This window comes from Trichosurus vulpecula, chromosome 5 (genome assembly GCF_011100635.1).
Source record: "Trichosurus vulpecula isolate mTriVul1 chromosome 5, mTriVul1.pri, whole genome shotgun sequence".
NCBI lineage: Eukaryota > Metazoa > Chordata > Mammalia > Diprotodontia > Phalangeridae > Trichosurus > Trichosurus vulpecula.
Genome location: NC_050577.1, coordinates 273,358,224 through 273,380,285, shown reverse-complemented (window position 1 = coordinate 273,380,285; position 22,062 = coordinate 273,358,224). Strand labels below are relative to the sequence as shown.

At 44.4% G+C, this 22,062-nt stretch overlaps 1 protein-coding gene across 1 annotated transcript; it reads left to right on the top strand.

The window, feature by feature from the left end:
* Window positions 1-479: 479 nt before the first annotated feature.
* On the top strand, window positions 480-6,072 carry ANKRD33 (ankyrin repeat domain 33). The gene is made up of 4 exons (XM_036760778.1): window positions 480-584; window positions 1,073-1,202; window positions 3,881-3,997; window positions 5,336-6,072. Exons 2-4 carry the CDS (start codon window positions 1,082-1,084, stop codon window positions 6,070-6,072), a joined length of 975 nt encoding a protein of 324 aa, XP_036616673.1. The 5' UTR covers window positions 480-584; window positions 1,073-1,081.
* The last annotated feature ends 15,990 nt before the right edge of the window (window positions 6,073-22,062 follow it).

The following is a 22,062-nucleotide window of genomic DNA, read 5'->3' as shown; positions in this document are numbered from 1 at the left end:
CCTTCGGGTACCCCTAACTAGCTTTCCTTTTGGGGACATAGAAAGGACGCTGTCATAGTCTCCCTCATACCTCCACCCTGTGTGTGTGATTGGTGATGGGGGCGGAGGGTGAAATAACACCTCTTGCCTGTGCCCACTCACACCTGGCATCCAACTGGGAGAGGGGAGTGGGAGGGATGCCTTCTGCAGCCAGAACCACCCTTCACTCTTTGATCACACACACACACACACACACACACACACACACACACACACACACACAGACACACACACAGCATCTGTTTGTGTTTCAGATGGCTTCCTGGGTGAGGAGGGGGCAATGACAGATGAACCTCACAACCTAAGCCTCAAAAATGGAGGAAGAGGAGTCAGTGTGGGAAGGGGCAGACATGTGCAGTGAGCTGTCAGAAGACTCTATGCAACTTTACCAGGAGGACCCCACTCCATCTGAAAGCCCTGCCCCCAGCAGTGAGCTGGGACCTCTCTACTGGGCCTGTGTCTACAATGATCTTGCCAAACTCGAAGCTACCCTCAGTCGGGGGGTCAGCCCTGAAGAGGCCACCCAGGTGGACAGAAATGGGAGGGTGAGGAAACCAGCTCTCTCCCTCCACCCTGACCCAGGAATAAGAGAAATTGGACAGAAACAATACACCTAGTCCTACAGACCACTCCACCTCCTATCTCTGGAGGCTAGAGAGGCTGGCTCCCCCAAGGGAACCCAGGAGAATGAGGGAAGACTGAGGAAAATGGTTTCTGTGTTTTGGCTCCTTAAGAAGCCAATCCAGGGCATGGGGATGGAGCAGAGCCCTAAAAGGAATAAGGCAACAGGCTAGGCTGAGGGGACCCCTCTCAGGGACCAAGACAGGCACTGGGACAAAGACAGAGACAGATGTGCTGAGTCAGGGGCTGCTGAGGGGCACCAAGGAAGGCATACTGCATGTGCTGGGCTGGCTGGGACTAAAGACAGAAGAGGAGGCTAAGGGCGTCCTGCAAAGGCATCCAGGGGTGGGAGCTCCGGGAGGGGAGACTCAGAAAGAGTGTGAGACCCTGCTGACTTGTGCCCTTCCCTCAGACAGGCCTCATGGTCGCCTGCTACAAGGGCTTTGACGGCATCGTGGTCCTGCTCAGTCACTGCCCCTTCCTTGATGTCAATCAGCAGGACAAAGAAGGAAACACAGCCCTCATGCTGGCTGCCCAGGCAGGTGGGAGAGCGAGGGGCGGAGGAGGGAGAGATGGCAGAGGGGAGTGCATAGGGAGGGAGGGAGGAAGCAGGGCCGAGGCACTTTCTGCTTTGTGACCATGAAGGAGCCCTATGACTTCACTAGCTCTCAATTTCCTCACCTGTAAAATGGGACCACGAATACACTCTCCGCCTCATTCCGTTTAATTCTACTATATCGAGGGTCTCAAAAGTCAGCTTGAGCCATTAAAGCTTAAAACTGCATTAAGACTTTTGGGACACCCTGTATTTTATGATGATAATATATTATTATAACAATACATTTATGTAACAATAATATTTATATAATGCTTACGAGGGGCTAGGCACTTTACCCTTCTTATTTTATTTGATCCTCACAACAACCTTGGGAGGCAGATTCTGTTATTATCCTTATTTTACAGTTGAAGAAACTGAGGCAAACAGTTTAAGTGACTTGCTTAGGGTCGGTCACACAGCGGGTAAGTGTCTAAGGCTGGATTTGAACTCGGGTCTGCCTGACTCCAAGCCAAGTACTCTATCTACTGAACCAGCCCCCCAGATGGCACTTTCTGCAGGAAGCTTTTCCTGATTCCTCTTAATTCTCACACCTTCCTTCCATTAATTATTCCCTATTTCTCCTGTATATAGCTTGTTTGTACATAGTTATTTGCACGCTGACTACCTCATTATTTCGTGATTATGGTATATCATATCATGGTATGTTATATATATTAGATATCATTACATCTTAGAGGGTAACAACTGCCTTTTTGCCTTTTTTTGGTAGCCTCAGGGCTTAGCACAGTGCCTGGCACATAAAAGACACTTAATACATGTTTATTGACTATTGACTTTCAGGTGATGGGGACGTAGGGATAAAAAAGGAGATAACTCCTAACTCCAAGGAACTTACTAAGATATACTACATATAACCCTATGCATATGCTTATACATGTGTGTATGCATGTACGTATAGTATGTATATAGTCACACACATATATGCATGTATATCACATAGGATGAGTGTAAGGGAGTCTTTACCATCTCAATAGGAGTTATAGCTATTGGGGTTTTTTTGGTCTGTCTGAGAGGCAGTATGGCAGGTGGATAGAAGGCTGACCTTGTAGTCAGAAAGACTATATATATATACATATACACACACACATACATACATACACACACACACATACACATACACACACATACACATATATTACCTAATAGCTACGTGACCATAAGCAAGTCACTTAACTTTTCAGGCTTCTCTCTAAGACTATATATTCCAGATGAGTTGCAGAACTGCATTGATGGAAGGCACTCTTCCACTGGGAGTCGGCCCCACCGGCCAGATCCCAGCTGCAGCACCCAATGGTGTATCTACAGTATAACACTCTGGAATCTTCCCCCAGCCCTCCAGGCCCTCCCTCTCCTCAGTTCTCCCCCTCACTTCTGCACTTAGTCACTACCCTAAGTGTTTAGGGAGTCTAAAATACTCTTAGCTGAGACCTCTGAATAACTTCACACCCAAAATAGAGAACATTCCCAGCCTGGGATCATCCTCTTCACACACCCAGTCTCCTTGTAACCCAGGCTCCTGGCCCATGCCAGCCAAACTCCTTCCTCTTTCCCCCATTCCCATTCAGAGCATTCCGAAACAACGACTCACTGGATCTAGGGTTTTAAGGCAGGTGTCGATGACCCCTTTTCATCTCACAAAATAGGAGAATTTTGCTCTGAGAGGGGAAAATAATTTGCCAGGGTATCAACGTCAAAGAAATGAGGTCTCCTGGGATTGTCGATTTAGGGCTAGGAGCGACCTCAGAGGTCATCTAATCCAATCTGAGCCTCTGAGAAAAGTTCAAGTCACTTGTCCAGGTTTCAGTGTCAAAGGACGCTGAGGCTCAGAGGGACCGACGGTCCAAAGTCACTCAGGTACCGAGTGACAGAGCTGATATTTGAATCCAAGGACTCTGAGAAGGCATTGCGATAGAATGGAAAAAGCAATGAAACTAGGGCCACAGCACTCACCTTTGAACCCCAGCCCACACTTTATAACTGCGTGACCTTGGGCAAGTCATTTTCCTCCCAGGGCTCCAGTTTCTTCATCTATAAAATGAGAGAGGGTGTGAACCGCATAACCTTAGAGGTCTTTTCTAACTCTAAAACAGGAGTTCTTGATCATCATCATGTCCTGGACCCCTCTGGCAAATCTAGTGAAACTTATGGACCTTTGCTCAGAGTAATGCTTTTAAATGCATAAAACAAGATGCACAGGATTACAAAGGAATTATATTAAATTATAATATAGAATATAGACATATATAATATATAAAATAAAATAATTATATTAAAATAAAGTTATTAAAGTATTTTTAAGCCAAAATTCCAGACCCTGGATTACAAACCCTTCCTCTTAACCAATTAATTTTTCTGGTGCCTATCCTTAGGACTATCTCTAAAGAAAAGTTTTCCTTTGCTGGGAAGAGGGGGTAGGAGTAGTAATTTGGAAGTTTCATCCTTCATCTTCTTCACTTTGGAGGAGATCCCTCAGGAACAAGGAATCTGACCTTTTCCCTTTTGTACTATCCTTTGGTTCTTGGTATGTGGTTCCTGGAGCTTCCATGGGAGGGTTATGATGCTAGAGAAGGCCCTGTCTGTTGTCTGACTGTGCCTCTCCAGGACATATCACCCTGGTGAATTACCTGCTGAACTACTACCCCGGCCTGGACCTGGATCGGAGAGATGGCCGAGGCCTGACAGCCCTGATGAAGGCCGCGGTGCAGGGCCGCTCAGACTGTGTGGCTGCCCTGCTCATGTCAGGTGGGTAGGGCTCCCTCTGATGGACTCAGCCACCTGTCTGTCCCTCCCCAGGACTGCCAAGCCAGAGGGTGGAGAAAGGCTGAGACCCTGTTCTGAGCCACCCAATGCCTTGGGAAGGGACAAACCCATTAGGATAGAGGCAGAGAAGCAAGTCAACAAGGGGTGGCTCTAGATGTTAGCCCTGGGAGCTGGGAAGGAAGTGGAGATCATGCCTGTAGGTGAAGCTGTACTCTTGGGAGGGCTTCCCGGTGGAGGGGGTTTTGTCCTCAACATTGACAGAGGGCTAAGTTTGCGTGAATGCCTGATAGAGAAATCGGACAGGCTCAATGGAGCAGCCAGGGCCCCAGAGAGGCGTGGGATCCCTTCTGAAAGGGGAAGAAGCCCCAGGGAGCCTGAGATAGGTTAACAGCAGCCAGGAACTAAAGAAGCACAGGCTAGGATGTTCATGGTAAGAAACTCCAAGGCCAGCTCCTTGTTATGGGTGTTTCCCTGGTAGGTGCTTCCCTCTTGTGGCCACTCTCAGAAACATCAGTCCCGTGCATATCATCTTTCTCCCTCCAAGGGAGAAAGTCTTGGGTCTGATTTTCAGGGTAGGACCATGGAATCAGTTTAGTCGGCAGCGACGTTAGAGATCTTCTAGTCCAACAATCTTATTTGGAGGTTGTCTCCAAGCCCCATCCCTAATTTAATCATTTGGGACCTCTCCTGTTACTGATCCAGCAGGAGAGGAAAAAAGATGCTATAACCACATAGAGGTGTGAGGGAGCTGTGGCTACAGGCTGCCTTTCTGAGTCCTCAGATGCTCTGGAGAAGACGTAGAGGACAGGGAGGAAGCCAGTGCAAGGGGCAGAAGGCCTGAGGAAGTCCCTCCAAGTCCACTTAGCCCTGAAATCCTCCAAGTGCTGGCCCCTCTGCCCGATGACTTCCAACCGGGGGAAGCCCAGCCCAGTCTCATCCCCTGCTCTGGCTGTGGCATAGGGTATTGAGGGAAGCGGAAGAATGAGAAGGGTTTTTCTCTTACTAAGAGATGGCCAGGGACACGATCATTCTTTCCAGGTCCCAGTCAGTTTTCTGAAGTCTAATCTCACTTCCTCCTGGACCAGAGTCGGAGTGGGGATAGAGGGTGGAGGGGTCACTCCTATTAATAAGAGAAGCTCTAGACTTTAGTTTCCTCCTGTGCAAAGTAAAAGGACCTCCAATGTCTCTTTTAGCTCTGTACTCCATGATCCTAACACTTCCCACTCCCTTCAGGCTTCTATGATCTCACTCCAATTCTTTCCAACGGTCAGAGAAGCCCTCCTCTCCTTTCCCCAGGTGCTGACCTGACAGCCGTGGACCCAGCTCGGGGCAAGACAGCTTTGGAATGGGCAGCCCTGACGGACAGCTTTGAGACTGTGGTCAGGATCCGTCAGCTGAGCCGGCATCCCCGAGTTGAGCAGCTGAGTAGGCACTATCAGCTTGAGTGGCCGGCCCTGGCTGGGCTTGTGGCCCAGGCCCAGACCAATCTCACTCCATCCTTCCTGGGGAGACTCCAGAGTGCCTTCAGCCTTCCCTTCCCCCAGCCCCCCCAGGATGGTGGTGTCCTGGATCACCTGGTGAGAGTAACTACGAGTCTAGCCAGCCCCTTCCTCATCACTGCCTGCCACACTCTATGCCCGGACCTCCCACCTGAACTGGGCAGGATTCGTCCATCTGTGCCGGAGCTTCAGGGCACAGTACCTCCGCGACCCCAAACCCTGAGTGTCTCCCAGCCTCCCTCCAGCCAACAGGTCCTAGTTCCATATCGGAAGCCATCAGGGGTGTTGAGCCTGTGCCCAGATTGGCTTCTGGCCAAAGATAGTAATATCTCTAAGACACAGGTCCCCAAAATCCACCTCACCAAGACCCGATCCCAATCCAATCAGCAGAAGCAGGATTCAATACCCACAGGACATCGAGGACTAGTACCCCCTTCATGGCACTACCAGAAACTCCGAGAGGAAAGGAAATTGGCAGAAGCAAGAGGCAAGAAGGGGCCAATGTCTCGGGAAGATGGGCTAGGGAGGACCTAAGTAACAGGCAGGGGTTTTAGGCAGTTGGAATAGGGCCCTGGTCTCTGCCTCTCCACAGCCCATCTTCCCTTCTCTCTGTGTTTTTTATGGTTTTCCACTATCTCCAACTCTCCCTTAGGAAAAAGTCATTTATACACCAACTGAAGTGTAAATGGCTGTAAAACCCAAAGTCCTACTTCTGACTGGGTTTTCACCTTTTGCCAAAGATGAGATGCTAGTGGTAGGATTTTGAGGCCTCTAGGAAGTGTGTATATATATGTGTGTTTACGTGTGTGTGTAGAATGTGAACCAAGGCGAGTATTAACTTTGGCCCTTTCCCTTTGCGTCAGGGGAAGGGTGACTGGAATAGTTGCTCTATGGTGTGCCAGCACCCTGGGCACTCTATGCACACCTATGATGGGGGTGGGAGGATCACTAGAGTTTCTCCTTAGGGCTCTGAAGTCACACCACTAGGTGGCCACCTAGCCCACCTCTGAATAAAGCCACCTGAGTAAGAAGCGTAGCTAACCCTTGTCCAGAAAACAGATCCCTTCTTTTGCCCCAAACTGGCCCCAAAGCCCTAGCTTCCCCACGCCACCCCCCAATCGAGTGAGCAGAGAATCCCTTGGCTCCCTTGCCCTCTCACTCTCCTCCATCTCTTAGCACACCAAGATGGAGTCCCGACTTGAAGGGGGGACTTATGTCAAAGTTCACAGTAGTTTGCCCCATATACACACCCCTAGAGGAAATCCTGGCCCTCGGGTAGTGGTAGAAGACTGTGGCACTCCCCCACAATCCCCTACCCGGCACCACACACATTGAGGGCCTTTCCGCTTTTCTCTCCACTTGGACCCTATACCTGAAACTAGTTCCCAGAAGTCACTGCCCTCAGTCTCTCTCCCAGTGTTTCTGCAAGCCCATCCTTCCCTCCACCCTCCGCCCTTCAAAAAGCCTTCTTTGATTCATCAGAGGAATAAAAACAGCATCCTCCTGTCCATTTACCCAGGAGAGGACCCCAGTCCACTTCCCTTCCTTTTCCAACCATCCCTACTCCCAATAAGGTTCTTCCTCCTGCCTCAGTGCTTGCAATGTCTTTCTGTCCATAGACTTAATGTTGCTTTTCTGTTGTCAGTGTGTAGCCTCCCAAACCCTTTCTGGATACCTTTTATATATGGTGAGCCCTCAGGGGGCAGGAACAATATCTGGAATGGGCCTAACATGGAGACACAGACAGAGATAAGATGTGACATGGAGTGAGGAAGGCTGAGGTTCTGTCCATAAAACGCAACACTCCCCTTTACTGTGCCTCCTTTGTTTCTGTGATAACAGGGGCTCAGGGTCACCCACCCTACCACTTAGCTTAGGCTGGACTGGGCTGATACCTGCCTCTCCACCTTCCACTAGCTCATTAAGCACTGTGTTCTGATATTTCCACTTGATTATAAAATTGTGACATCTCTCTTATTAATTAATCAATTAGCCTTGAGCCCAACACCCCAGTTTATTAAGGATTACTTATCTGATAAACTGGGGAAACCTCCAAAAACTCCAGATGAGTTTTTGCTCAACTCTCTCTCTCATCACCTCCCCATCCCCAACCTCCTAGGCTTAAATAAAAATCAAGATTACTGGTTGTCCTGCTTATATACACTGTAATAAATAATAAAATGAAGACAATTATTTTTAATATTCCAACTGTGAGAAAGATCACAGCCAAAGTCATATTTACCCATCACTACAACTGCTGACTTTTCCATTCTGTAAACAATCTTACTTTGATTTTCTCCGTACAGCGATTAAAAATTTCTTCCCAAGAATCCCCTTTCTACTTCTTTGAAAAGTAAGAGTTACTCTCAGTTGTCTCAGAAAATAAGTTCTCTGTGCAAAGGCATAGAGGTGGCAGATGGTATCCTGTGCAAAGAACAGTGAGCAGGCCAGTGTGGGGAATAAAGTCAGTCAATAAACATCTATTAAGCTCCTACTCTGTGGTAAGCATTATATAAGGAGATTGAAAAGGTAAGAAAGGGGCAGGTTGTCATACAGTTGTGTGGGTAGTAAGAAGCCCCTGGAGTTTATCAACTAGTGGGTGACAGATTCAGATCTGCATTTTAGAAAAATCATTTTGGCAGTTGAGTGGAGGACAAATTGAGAGAGAAGAGAGAAGGAGGGGAGAGAGACAGAGACAGAGAGAGAGAGAAACAGAGACAAAGAGAGAGACAGAGAGAAAGAGATAGAGAGAGACAGAGACAAAGAGACAGATGAGAGACAGAAAGAGACAGAGAGACAGAAGGAGACAGAGACAGAGAGACAGAAAGAGAGACAGAAGAAGAAGAAGAAGAAGAAGAAGAAGAAGAAGAAGAAGAAGAAGAAGAAGAAGAAGAAGAAGAAGAAGAAGAAGAAGAAGAAGAAGAAGAAGAAGAAGAAGGAGGAGGAGGAGGAGGAGGAGGAGGAGGAGGAGGAGGAGGAGGAGGAGGAGGAGGAGGAGGAGGAGGAGGAGGAGGAGAGGAGAAGAGAGAGAGAGAGAGAAGAGAGAGGGAGGGGAGGAGAGCAGGGAGCAATTACAAGGCAGTTGCGATAGTCCAGGGGAAGGGTAATGAGAGTCTAAACTAGGGTGATGGCTATGTGAGGAGAGAAAAGGGGACATTTATGAGAAAAGGTGTTAAGGTAGAAATGATAAACTTTGGCAATCAGTTGGCAATATGGGGAAAGTGAGAGTGGGTATCAAGGATGACACCAAGGTTGTGGGCCTGAGTGATTGAGAAGATGGTGTTGCCCTTGACGGTAATAAGGAAGTCAAGAAGAGGGAGAGAATTTGGAGGGAAAAGATAAGGAGACACATTTGGCAACGTGGAATGTGAGACCTTTGCAGGATGTCCGTATCAAGAAGTCCGAAAGGCAATTGGCAAAGTAGGACTGGAGCTCAGGAGAGAAATCCAGGCTGAATATCTCGATCTGGGAATCGTCTGCCTAGAGATGATAATTGCACCCCTGGGAGCTGATGAAATCACCCCGTGAGATAACATAGCTGGCGATGAGAAGAGAACCCAAGACAGAGCCTTGGGGGATGTCTATGGTTTGTGGGCATGATCTGGACGAAGATCCAGAAAAAGACCCTGAGAAGAAGCTGGGTCAGAGGAGAAGCAGGAGAGAGCAGTCTCACTGAAACTTAGAGAGAAGAAAAAATTCAGGAGGAAAAGGACACCAATGGTGCATTGTATTATGTTGTAGAAATGCTTGTTTTGTTCTGTGAATTGAAAGTAAAATAAATTTGTAAGACAAAAAAAGAATAATTTGAATGTTAAAAAAGAGGGATGAGGACTGAGAAAAGGGCATTATATTTGGTGATGAAGAGAGCACTGGTACCTTTGGAGAGGGTGGTTTGGATTGAATCAGAGCAGAAGCCAGACTATGGAGAACTAAGAAGAGAGTGAGAGGCACCTAATAAAAATGACTTTCTTAAGGAATTTAGCCAAGAAGGAGAGCCATAGCATGATAGCTAGTGGGGATGGTCAGATCAAGTGAAACTTTTTTAAGGATGGAAGAGACATGAATGTATTTATAGGCAGCAGGGAAGGAACCAGTAGATAGGGAGAGACTGGAGATTGGAGAGTGATAGTAAGAACCCTCTGCTGGGGAAGACTGGAGGGGAGAGGATCAGGGGTACATGTAGAGGGGTTGTCCTTGGTGAAGGGAAGGATCATCTCCTCATGTGAGAGAGATCGAGGGAGGAGACAGTTGAGGAAGATGTCTGAGTGACGTGAAATGAAGAGGAGGAGAGAAGAAGAGTATTGGGAATTTTTTGCAAAGAATACTGAGTTTGAAATCAGAGGGTCTAGATTCAAAACCTCTAAAAACTCTAACACTTACTACCTGTATAATGTTGGGCAAAATTGCTTCTGGGCCTCAGTTTCCTCGTCTGTGAAAGAAAGAGTTGGGACTAGACTAACATCTCTTCCAGCACCAAATCTTGTGATTAAGCCGTAGAATAGGATCCTTGTGTCCTCTATCCAAATCCTGTCCTAGTCTCTCCTCCTCCAGGCAGCCTTCCAAGACTAGCTCATATTCAGTCCTGTTCCCCGACTTCTTTTTTGTCCTGCATTTCCCCCTCTGGGAGCTTGTCTCTCTCCCTCTCCCCTTGCTGGGTTGGACTGGACTCTGCACCAGGGGTGAGGTTGTCTGACATGGGAAGGAGAGACCCTTACTTCTCTGCCCAGAAAACCCAAAGTAGCCTTCAGTCCTTTTCCCTCCCCACCAAAGCCTCAGCCTTTTCCTGATTTGCTCCCATCCCCCAGCACCATCTTATTAGACTCCTCCTGTTCATACTGTTGGGAACCTGCAGACTCCCCTGGGCCGCCCTTAGACAGGGGAGGGGCAGCAGCTAGTGAGTCACCCACAACCATACCAGGGATCGCCAGGCCCAACCCCTTCTCCTTGGGGGACACATTCCCAGAAATAATTGGAAGAAAGCAGCTCCTGTCTATCCTGCCTGCTGGGTTTGGAGATATAATAATAGCTCACATTTACACAGTATTTTATTATGATTTATATACCTTTCTACAGTTTATGAAGCACTTTGCATATATCATCTTATTTAACACCCAGACAACCTTGGTAGGGTAGGCAGGGGAGGAATTGCTCCTATTTTACAGAGGGAGAAACTGAGGCTCAGAGCAATGACAATGTGACAGTGGAAATGATTTGGAGTCAGAAGACCTGGGTTCAAATCCCAGTTTTGTTTTCCATCTCTGAGCATCAGTTTTCTCATCTGTAAAAAGAAGTTGTAAAGACAATCTCTAAGATCTCTAACTCTAAAAACCCACTGAGGTTAAAAGACTTGACTAGGGTCACACAGCTAGAAATTAAGTGGAAATAATCAAGGCATGCAAACAGACATCTACACAAACAAGGAAGAGGAGGAAGTACGAGAGAGAGCAGCTGATATTGGAACCTTGCTCTCGTCTGAAGTGGTCAAAAGAAGGAAGAATAAACCATTCTGGAGAGCAATTGGGAACTATGGCTAAAGGGCTATAAAATTGTGCATACCCTTGGACCCAGAAATACCACTTCTAGGGCTGTATCCCAAAGAGATCATAAAAATGGGAAAAGGACCCACATGTACAAAAATATCTATAGCAACTCTTTTTGTGATAGCAAGGAATTGGAAATTGAGGGGATGCCCAGCAGTGGGGGAATGGCTAACCAAATTGTGACATATGAATGTAATGGAATACCATTGTGCTATAAGAAATGATGAGCAGGCAGATTTCAGAAAAACCTGGAAAGACTTATATGAACTGATTCTGAGTGAAATGAGCAGAACCAGGAGAAGAATGTACACAGAAACAGCAACATTGTATCATGTCTAACTTTGATAGACCTATCTCTTCTTTGCAATGCAAAGAGAAGACTCATGATAGAAAATGCTGTTCACATCTAGAAAAAGAACTATGGAATCTGAATGCAGACTGAAGCACATTATTTGCTCTCTCTCTCTTTTTTGTTTCTTCTTTCTTGTGGTTTCTCCCATTGGTTCTAATTCTTCTGTACAACATGACTAATGTGAAACTAGATTTAATATGAATGTACATGTTGAGCCTAATATAAATTTATGTGCCATCTTGGAGTGGGGAAAGGGGAGAGATGGGAAGAAAATTTGGAACTCAAGATCTTATGGAAGTGAATGTTGAAAACTAAAAATAAATTAAATTTTTTTTGGAGGGGAGAAGGCAAGGCAATTGGGGTTAAGTGACTTGCCCAAGGTCACACAGCTAGTAAGTGTGTCAAAACTGTCTGATGCCAGAGTTGAACTCAAGTCCTTCTGACTTCAGGGCCAGTGCTCTACTCACCGCACCACCTAGCTGCCCCAAATTAATTAAATTTAAAAACAAAAAAGAAGGAAGAATAAACACACACATACAATTGGGTATAGAAACATATTTCATTCAACAGGGAAATAGGAGAGAACAGGGAGAAGGAGGGGATGTGGGGGTAGATTAAAGGACGGATTAGTTTTAAGAAAAACAAAAATACCTATTGCTCCTTTTGAGGTGGCAAAGAATAGGAATCTGTGAGAATGCCCATAAATTGGAGAATGGAGGAACAAGTTATGGTATATAAATGTGATAGAATACAATTGTGCTATAAGAAATGATGGAGAGAGTTTCAGAGAAACTTGAGAAGACTTGTATGAACTGATGCAGAGTGAAGTGAACAGAACCAGGAGAACTATTTGTACCACAACCAGATGGTAATGACAAATTAAAACAATTAGGATCTCTCATCAGTGTAATTACTAACCAAGATTCCATAGGACTAAAGATCAAATCTGCTACCCACCTCTTGATGAGGAAGTGAAGGACTCAGTGCAGAACAAGACAAATATTCTTTTGGTCATGGTCAATGTGGAAATTTATTTTGGTTGACTATACACGTTTGTATTGTTTTTCTTCTGGGGAAGGGCTGAACAAGTTGTGGTGTATGAATGTAATGGAATACTATTGTGCTATAAGGGTCTTGTTTTTCTTTTGTTCTCAGTTGGAGGAAGGTTGTGGCAGGAGGGTAAGATGTGAATTTTTGGTGATTGAAACAAATAATTTTTTTAAGAAAGTGAAGAATCCAAGATTAGATTGATAAGTCTTTTGATTCAAAGCCCCTTTATTACTCAACTTAAACATTTTTTTTCTGTGTACATTAAATCTTCCCAAATATCTAATAGGGTCATCCTTCCCCAGTATCTCTCCCACTAAATTGATTGGCTTAGGGCCCACCTAGGTCTGGGATTGGGCCTGGGGGTGGAGAAAGAAGGCACATTCCATTCCTGTTCTGACTCTTTCTGATTAATGTGAACTGTGCGAAGAAGAATGTGATGAGACACTTGTCTACCTTCCCCATTCCCCTTCCATAGCAGACCAGAGCAGCCCAGGGTAAGTAAAACTGGAGATGCAAAGAATGCTCTCAGGAGTGGAGGAAGGCCTAAACTATAGGATCTTTTTAAATTCACCACCAGGCATCCAAACTAGCAGATCCACATAAGGCTTTCCAGAACTGAATGGATCTGGGACCTTACTGATATGAGCTTCCATCCAGCTGTGGACCTATCTAGACCTTCTCATCTTATGACTCTTGTCCATATCCTCCTGTAAAACACACACACACACACACACAAACACACATACACACAAACACAGGCATGCACAAACATGCACACACACAAACACACACACAAACACATACAAACACACATACAGAAACACACACATACAGAAACACACAATACACAAACACACACAAATACACATGCACAAACACACAAGCACAGACACACACACATGCACAAACACACACAAACACACACACACTGCCAATTTGTTGAGGTCTTTCTCCTGATCCCTTGACACTACTTGGCCACCAAAGGGATGATGTAAGCAGGAAGCTTCCTGGACCCAAAGTCAGGAGATCTACTTTAGCATCTCAGCTCTGACATTTACCAGCTGTTTGACCTTTACTTCTCATTTGTAAAATGAGGATAATAATACTAACTGATGATTTATATGCCCATGAAAGGCAAAATCATTAAATCCTAAGTTCATAGAGTGTCCCCAATTATATCCTTGCTTTTCTTCTTTTAAAAAAGTTGCATTAATACCTTTTGTTTTCATGCCAAAGTTACTTCTAGATGCAGCCTCTACATACATTAATCTTGTCTCAAATAAAAAAAAATAAACAAATAAACAAAAATAAAAACAGCAAACAGAATTAAATGACCCAATAACTGCATCTGGCAGCATATGTGACATTCTACCCCCACCATTGGTCCCGCCATTTCCCATATGATGGGTACCCACTTGATTTTCAGGGGGGTTTTTGTTTTTGGTTTTGCTACCATTCAAAATGCAGTTAAGAATATTTGATGTAAAATTCCACAGAAAAAGAAACTGAGCTCCTGAGTATAGTGATTTAAATTTGTTTTTGGCACCCACCCAAACCACCTCTGAAGTACTGGGGGTTTCCCAGAGCCCCAACCCTTCTCTCAACTCTGGAGGTTTCCTTCCCATTCTTCCTATCCCCACCCCTCACCCACAGCCAGGAAAACTTTCTAGCCTGAATTCTATCCCCTTGGGAGCTAGCTCTCTGTCAGGTAACAGCTAGATAATCTAAGCAACTCATCTACAGAGGAGTCATGTGAAAGGCTTAAATCCAGTGCCCTCCCTCCTTCCCTTCTTACACTTTTTACCCTACTCAGAAACTTGTACTTTTTTTAGGGACTTTCTGGAAATCTTTGTTTTCCATCTTTAATGTCTAACGCTAGAGAATGACTAACAGTGGGACTTTCCATCTGATCATGGTAGGAAGATAAGGAGAGGAGAAGATTTTGGGGGAACCACCTTTCATTATTTATCAAATTACACCTGAGGCTGCCTAGAGTCATGAAGGGATGCTGGATTTGACATCAGAAGGATGTCAAACGAAATCCCAGTTCTAATGACTACCTGGGTGACTTACAGCCCTCAGCAACTCAGTTTCCTCACTTGTAAAACTAGGGGGCAAACATCTGCCTAGATTCAGGACACACACACTCTCTCTCTTTCTCTCTCTCTCTCCTCTCTCCCTTTTTCCTCTCTCTTCTCTCTCTTCTTTCTCTTTTCTCTTTTTCCTTTCTTCTATCTTCTCTCTCTTTCTCTTCTCCTCTCCTCTTTCTCTTTCTTCTCTCTCTCTCTTTTTCTTCTGTCTCTTTCTCTTCTCTCTCTTTTTCCTCTCTTTCTTCTTTTTCCTCTCTCTCTTCTCTCTCTTTCTCCTCTCTCCTCTCTCTCTCCTTCCTTTCCTTCCTCTTTCACTCCCCTGTCTTTCTCTCTAACTCTGTCTCTATCTTTCTCTCTCCTCTATCTCAGTCTCTGTCTATCTCTCTCTGACACACACACACACACACACACACACACACACACTCACACACAGAGTATGCACACAGTCACTAATATAGGAAAAGATCTGCTGCCCTTTGCCTATGACTTCCTCTAGCAAAGTTATTTATTTTTAGCCTCCTCCTCCCTAGTTGGAGCTCCTCATCTTCCTCTTGATGCCCCACTTTATATGGGAAGGGTCAGAGAGGCTAACTAAGGCTACCATCCTCTAGAAGGGCAGAGGCTTGCAGGGAGAGAAGCCCACTTGGCTGGTGCCATCAGCACTAGGGCAGAGCAGAAGGAGGGGAACTAAGAGAGTGTGGGGGTGAAAGAGGGGTAGTCATGGAAAGGGAGGGCCTGGCAGAGGGGTTGATTTTGAATGGAATTTCCGCTCTGGCTGCAAACAAAGGCAGGTTCCTGTATCCAAGTGAGCAGTCTGGACCCCACCCACCTTAGCCTCAGAGAGACTGAGCCTTAGAGGTCCCGTCTGCCTCTATTCCTGCTGCTGAGTGCCAAGGTCCTCCGATTTATTAATAACTGACATTTATATAAAGTGCTTTAGGGATTAAAAAGACTTCACCCACAATAGCCTTATGATGTAGGGAATACAATTACCACAACCCCCATTTTACAGATGCAAAAACTGAGGTTTAAGTGACTTCCCTCAGGTGCCAGCTGTGAATGGCAGGAGTTCCAGTCTTCTTTCTACTTCACAGTGCTCCCTGGATGCTCTTCTCCTTACCCCCCAGCTTTAATCCTTTCTGTCTTTTCTATGTTCTCCAGTTTTTCCTGCAAACCCCACTCTGTTTCCCCATTACTTCTCTCCAAGCTTCCTTTTCCTTCTTCTCCTACTTCTGATAGCCATTCAGATTACAGATGGGCCCCTTTGCCTCTCCACAGGGGGCCTTGCAGGGGTTCCTACTCCACCCTAAACCTGGACCTAAGCCTAATCCAGCACTTTGGCCTCAAACACCCCAATCCAAACATCATCCTCATAATTCACTAAAGTGTCTGAATTCTTATCACCCTCCAAAAGTCAAATGAATACAAGTCCTCAGCACAGCCTTCGAGGCCCCTTTCCACAGCCCATCCCCTCCCCCCACCTCAAACTCGACAATGAGACCAATCCAATCTTGGCTTTTTCACTTACATTTTTAAAAATTTTATTTGTTTCACTCAGCAAAAATTCCCCTCCTACCCTCCTTCCCCAACCTCCCTCCAACTGAGAACAAAAGAAAAATAAGACCCATTACAAACAATAATAGAGTTTAAACTTTAATAATAGTTTGCAGTGATACAGTACTTCATATACACTATTCGTTTGGCTCTTCAAAGAAATGCAAAATCAAAAACTGAGTCATCTTTGACTTTTTCCTCTCCCCCAGCCACCATAGTAATACAATTCAAGAAACATTTTTAAATTTAAAAATTGTTTTCAACTAATATCATTTATTTCCTCTCCTTACCCTCCCCAAGAAGAACAACAAAACTCTTATAACAAATACACATAGTTGAGCAAAACAAATTTCCACATTGGCTATGACCAGAAATATACATCTCTCATTCTGAATCTTGAGTTCACTTCTCCATTAGGAGGTAGGTATCACTCTTCATCAAAGATCTTCTGGAGTTATGGATGGTCACTGTATTGACCAGAGTTGGGTTTTTTTTGTTGTTGTTGCTATTTTGTGGAGGGGAGAAGGCAGGGCAATTGGGGTTAAGTGACTTGCCCAAGGTCACACAGCTAGTAAGTATGTCAAGTGTATGAGGCCAGATTTGAACTCAGCTCTTCCTGACTCTAGGGTCAATGCTCTACTCACTGTGTCACCTATCTGACCCTTGATCAGAGTTTTTAAATCTTTCAAAATTGTTTTTTAAAAAGTATTTATTAAGCACCTACTATGCACTTAATTGCGCTAGGCACTAGAGATACAAAGACAAAATGGAAACATCCTTTAAGAATACGTCATATCCTTTTGACCTAATAATACCATTACTAGGTCTGTATTCCAAAAGAGATCAAAGGAAAAAAAAGCTTATATGTACAAAAATGTTTGTAGCAGCTCTTTTTGTGGTGACAAAGAATTGGAATTGAAAGGTTGCCCATTAACTGAGGAATAGCTAAACAAGTTGTAGTATATGAGTGTGATGGAATACTATTGTACTATGAGAAATGACAAAGGGGTGGTTTCAGAAAAACATGGGAAGACCTATATGAACTGATGCAAAGTGAAATGAATAGAACCAGAGAATCATTGTACACAGTAACAGCAATATTGTATGATGAGCCACCATGAAAGACTTAGCTACTCTGATTGAGACAATGATCCAAAACAATTCCTAAGGATCCATGCTGAAAAACGCATCTCCAGAGATGGAGAACTGATGAACTGTGAGTATATATTAAAGTATAATTTTCTCACTTTCTTTATTTTTCTTGCTTTTTTGCAACATGGCTAATATGGAAATACATTTCACATGATTTCATATGTATAATTAATATCATATTGCTCACCTTATCAGTGGATGGGGAAAGACAGGAGGGAGGGAGAGAATTTGGAACTCATAAAATTTTTTTGAAGAATGTTAAAAATAATATCTGAAAAAGAACATAAGTCAATACAAAATATCTACAAAAAATAAATGGAATTACTAGGGTAGGAGGAAAGTATTAACAATTGGGAGAGATTGGAAAAGGCCTTTTCAGGGAGGAAGTACTAGAATTGAGCCTAGAATGGAGCTAGAGATGACAATGGAGAATAGACTGCACAAAGACACTGAGATGGGAGAAGGAATCCTATGCATGTCAGTTTGGCTGGGATACAGGGAATATTACAGAGAGAAAAGCGAAATCACTTTGAAAAGATGAGTTGGTGCCATCGTGGGTTTAAATATCAAATAGATGAGTTTGTAGTTTATCCTAGAGAGAAACTATAGGGAGCCACTGATGCTTTATGAGTAGGACAGTGAGACAACAGGAACTGTGCTTTAGGAATATCCAGTTGGCAGCTATTGGAAAGATAGATTGGCTAGCAGGGAAAGTGGAGTCAGGGAGTCTAATTAGGAGGCTGCTGTAATAGCCCAAGTGAGGGTAAGAACTAAGAGTGATAGCTATATAAAGGGAGAGGAAACAAATGCAAAATGTATTGGGGAGATAGAATAGACAAGATTTGCTAAATGATTAGATAGGGTAGCAGGGAAGGGTATCCTGTATGACTTGTTGTTGTGATGATGTTTAGATGCTTTCTGTGATGTCCAACTCGTCATGACCCCATTTGGGGTTTTCTTGGCAAAGATACTAGAGTGGTTTACCATTTCCTTCTCCAGCTCATTTTACAGACGAGGAAACTGAGGCAGACAGGATTAAGTGACTTGGCCAGGGTCATGCAGCTAGTAAGAACCTGAGGTCAAATTTGAACTCAGGTCTTCCTGACTCCAGGCCCAGCACTCTAACCACTGTACCACTTAGCTGCCTGACTAATTGGTGAGTCCTGATTTATTAGAAGGATGGTGTGCCCTGGTCAGAAATAGGTTAGGAAATAGGGTGATTTTAAAAGAGAATGAATTTAATTTTGGACATACTGAGTTTGAGATACCTATGAGACATCCCATGATGTCTAGCAGATAGTTGGAGAGATCAAAAAAGAGATATGGGCTGGATATGTAGATCTGTGAACTATTTGCATAGAGATGAATTGGGCCCATGGGAACCCATGAGATTAATAAGGATACAGGATACAGACCTAGGGTACACCCACCCACAGTAGGTGAGATATGAATAATGATCCATCAAAGGAAACTGAGGAGTGTTCAGATGGGTAAGAGAAGAACCTAAATAGAGAAGTGCCATCAAAACCCAGTAAGAATACAGAAGGGAGGACTGGGTGGCAGAGTTCAATGTTGCAAAAGGTCACATAGGATGAGGACCAAGAAAAGGCCATTGGATTATAGAATTAAGTTTTTATTGGTAAGCTTGGCGAGAGCTGTTTCAGCCAAGTGAAAGGATCAGAAGTTACACTTTTAAGGGATTGAGGAGTGAATGGAGTTGAGGAAGGAGGAGCAACAGCAAGATAACTTTTTCTAGGATTTAGGCTGTGAAAGTCAGAAGACAGCATCTTTCTTCCTATGTCCTTTATAGTTAATTTAGGTATTTGTAATAGTCAAAATGACTTATTCACTCAAAGTCCTTCTTAAAACAATATTGATGTTACTGTATATAATGGTCTTTTGGTTCTGCTCATTTTGGTCTTCATCATGCTTTTCTAAGATCACTGAGCCCATCATTTCTTATAGCTCAATAGTATTCCATCACAATCACATACCACAACTTGTTCAGCCATTCCCCAATTGATGGGCATTCCCACGATTTCCAATTCTTGGCCATCATGAAAAGAGCTGTTATAAATGGTTTTGTACATGTGGGTCCATTTCCCTTTTTTTATGATCTCTTTGGGATACGACCTAATTAGTTAACCAGCCTCCTCTGAACCACATGTTTATCCAAGTGGAAATAGTTATTTCCACATATGATTCATAGTCTCTCTATGATACCTCCATTCACATCATCATGATTCTCTCAGAAGCAGAAAACAAGATCTCCACATCTCCATGCGGGGTGGTGCCATTAAAGTGAATCTGCCCATATTCCAGGCTCCCATTATACTGGAATTTGAGGCCCCTTACATTATGCCTTTAACCTACCTTTCTAACATCATTTCACTACATTCCCCTTCACATACTCTGTTTTCTGTGCAGACTGGATTACTAACTATTACACCGATCTCCTTGAGGATGAGGATTATTTTATTTTGGTCTTTGTTTTCCAAGCACCCAACACATAGTAGGTGTTCCATAAATGCTCATCTTATCTTGCCTGGAACCAAGGAAAGCTAGGTGGTGCCATAGTGCACATAACCTTGAGCCTAGAGTTAGGAAGTTGTTGTTCAGTTGTGTCTGACTCTTCATGACTCCATTTGGGGTTTTCTTGGCAAAGATACTGGAGTGGTCCATTTCTTTCTCCAGTTTATTTTACAGATGAGGAAACTGAGGCCAACAGAATTAAGTGACTTACCCAGGGTCACATAGCTAATAAGCATTTAAAGTCAGATTTGAATTCAGGAAGACTTATCTTCCTGACTTTAGGCTGGGTGCTCTATCCGCTGCACCCTTAAATTACCCTGAAAGTCAGGAAGACCTGAGTTCAAATCCACCTCAGATAGTTACTGCTGTGTGACTCTGGGTAAGTCACTTAACCTCTGCTTCGGTTTCCTCAACTGTAAAAATGGGGATAATACTAGCGCCTAGTGCTTGGCACATAGTAGGAACTTAATAAATACTTGCTCCTTTTGTTCCACCAACACTTAGGTCTCCCGACTTCAATTTCACTGCTGTTTTCACTACAACACAATTAAAGGGTCCACTCCCACTGGTTAAAAAGGGGAGGGGAAAGGAGAGAGAATAGGGATAAATCTGGGAGGAATGGCACTTAAAGTGAGAAAGATGTAGTAGGAAGAGAATTCTTGCTGTATTCCAGAGACCTGGGTTCGAATCCTGGATATGCTAAATAGTCTTCGACTTGGGGTAAACCAATCATTCCCTTTGGGCCTGAGTTTCCTCATCCCTAAAATGGAGGAGGGAAAGGGGGAGGGTTGAACTACTTAATCTCCAAGGTTTATCCCAGCTCTGTGTCTTAGAGTTCTCTAAATATCGTGTGCTTCTAGATCTGTTTATTATTCCCATTTCCTGTTGCATGTGTGTCTGACTTTTGACTTTACGAGATCTCTAGGGCTTGATATAAGGCAGGAGGACTGACTGTCTTCTCCTATATGGAAAGAGGGTAGAAGCTGCTGGTCACCTTTGGTTTAGGGAAACTGACTCCTGGGTCCACCTAGAGTTGGGTCTGGGCAGCCTAAGTGAAAGGGTATCCCATTAAGTGGGCATGTCTAGGGAGCCAAGGCCAGATCTAAGTGGGGAGAGGAAGCACCGTGGTACAGTAGAAAGAAGTCAGAAAATATAAGTGTCAATATAAGCTACAATCATGGGCAAATCATTTCACCTGTCTGTAAAATGGGCATAATGGTGCCATGCTTCTACATAGCTCAGAGCTGTCATGGCTAAATTATGCTATACAAATTTGAATAACGATCCTTTATTAACCATTATAGGAGAGTATAGGTGACACGGCCAGGCTCTATCCTCGCTCACCAGCTCCAAAGAAGGACAGTGCTTATAGATCCCAAGATATAAACAGGAGTGGTTAGGAACAGAAGAGGAAGATGACTCATTGGCCCTTTGTCTGGCATCCCCAGCTGCAGGTCTACCAATCCCTTCCTGAACTTCTAAGACCATTAACTTCTCACTCTCTGCCCTTCCCGCCCCTCACCCCACTTCCTTAGACATCCTGTCAGCTGCACAGAGAGGAGCTAGGGCAGCCAGGGGGTGCCAGCTTGTCTGAGATAGATGACATCTAGCAGGTTGCTTCATCCATCCTTCTGCCTCAGGGCCCGGGACCTAAATCTCCCACATTGAAGGTTTTATTCTCAGTGATAAAGAATTGTCCTTCATATCTCAGTCCTAATTTCCAATTCTCTGCCCCTAACCTTTAGCTCTTTCCTCTTTGGTAACCCTCCCCCTGTTCACTACTCATGACCCCTCCCCCCAAAGCCTCCTCTGACATTGTAGGGCCTAGGACCAAATATAGGAATCTCACTGGGCCTGGGATGGAGATTCTCCCCCACTCTAGGCTATAGCACTGATTGGGAGGTCAGTGGCAATTACAAGGTGGATATCAGAGACTGGATAATGATAAAGGTATATAGCCCACTAGGGACCTCTTCCACAGGCCTTCCCTCACCTTTGGTATCTGACACCAAGGCTGTAAATTAGCACTTGGAGATCCTCAATGGACAGACTTATTTTAGACTCTGTATGTTTGTGGGTTTTTATTATTTTTCTCCCAATAAACTTTGGGAAGATGCTGTCTTTTGAGGTCAGACCACCACATATGGGTAAGTAAGATTTATGAGTGTCCCTGTAAGGTAAGTTAAAGGAATAAACATTTATTAAGCACCTACTATGTGCCAGGCACTGTGCTGAGAGCTTTAAAAATATAATC

Coding starts and splice junctions, on each gene's coding strand:
- ANKRD33 (XM_036760778.1), top strand. CDS start 1,082: ATGGTCGCCTGCTACAAGGGCTTTGACGGCATCGTGGTCCTGCTCAGT. Junction 1,203..3,880: donor CATGCTGGCTGCCCAGGCAG/GTGGGAGAGCGA, acceptor GTGCCTCTCCAG/GACATATCACCCTGGTGAAT. Junction 3,998..5,335: donor GGTGCAGGGCCGCTCAGACT/GTGTGGCTGCCC, acceptor TCCTTTCCCCAG/GTGCTGACCTGACAGCCGTG.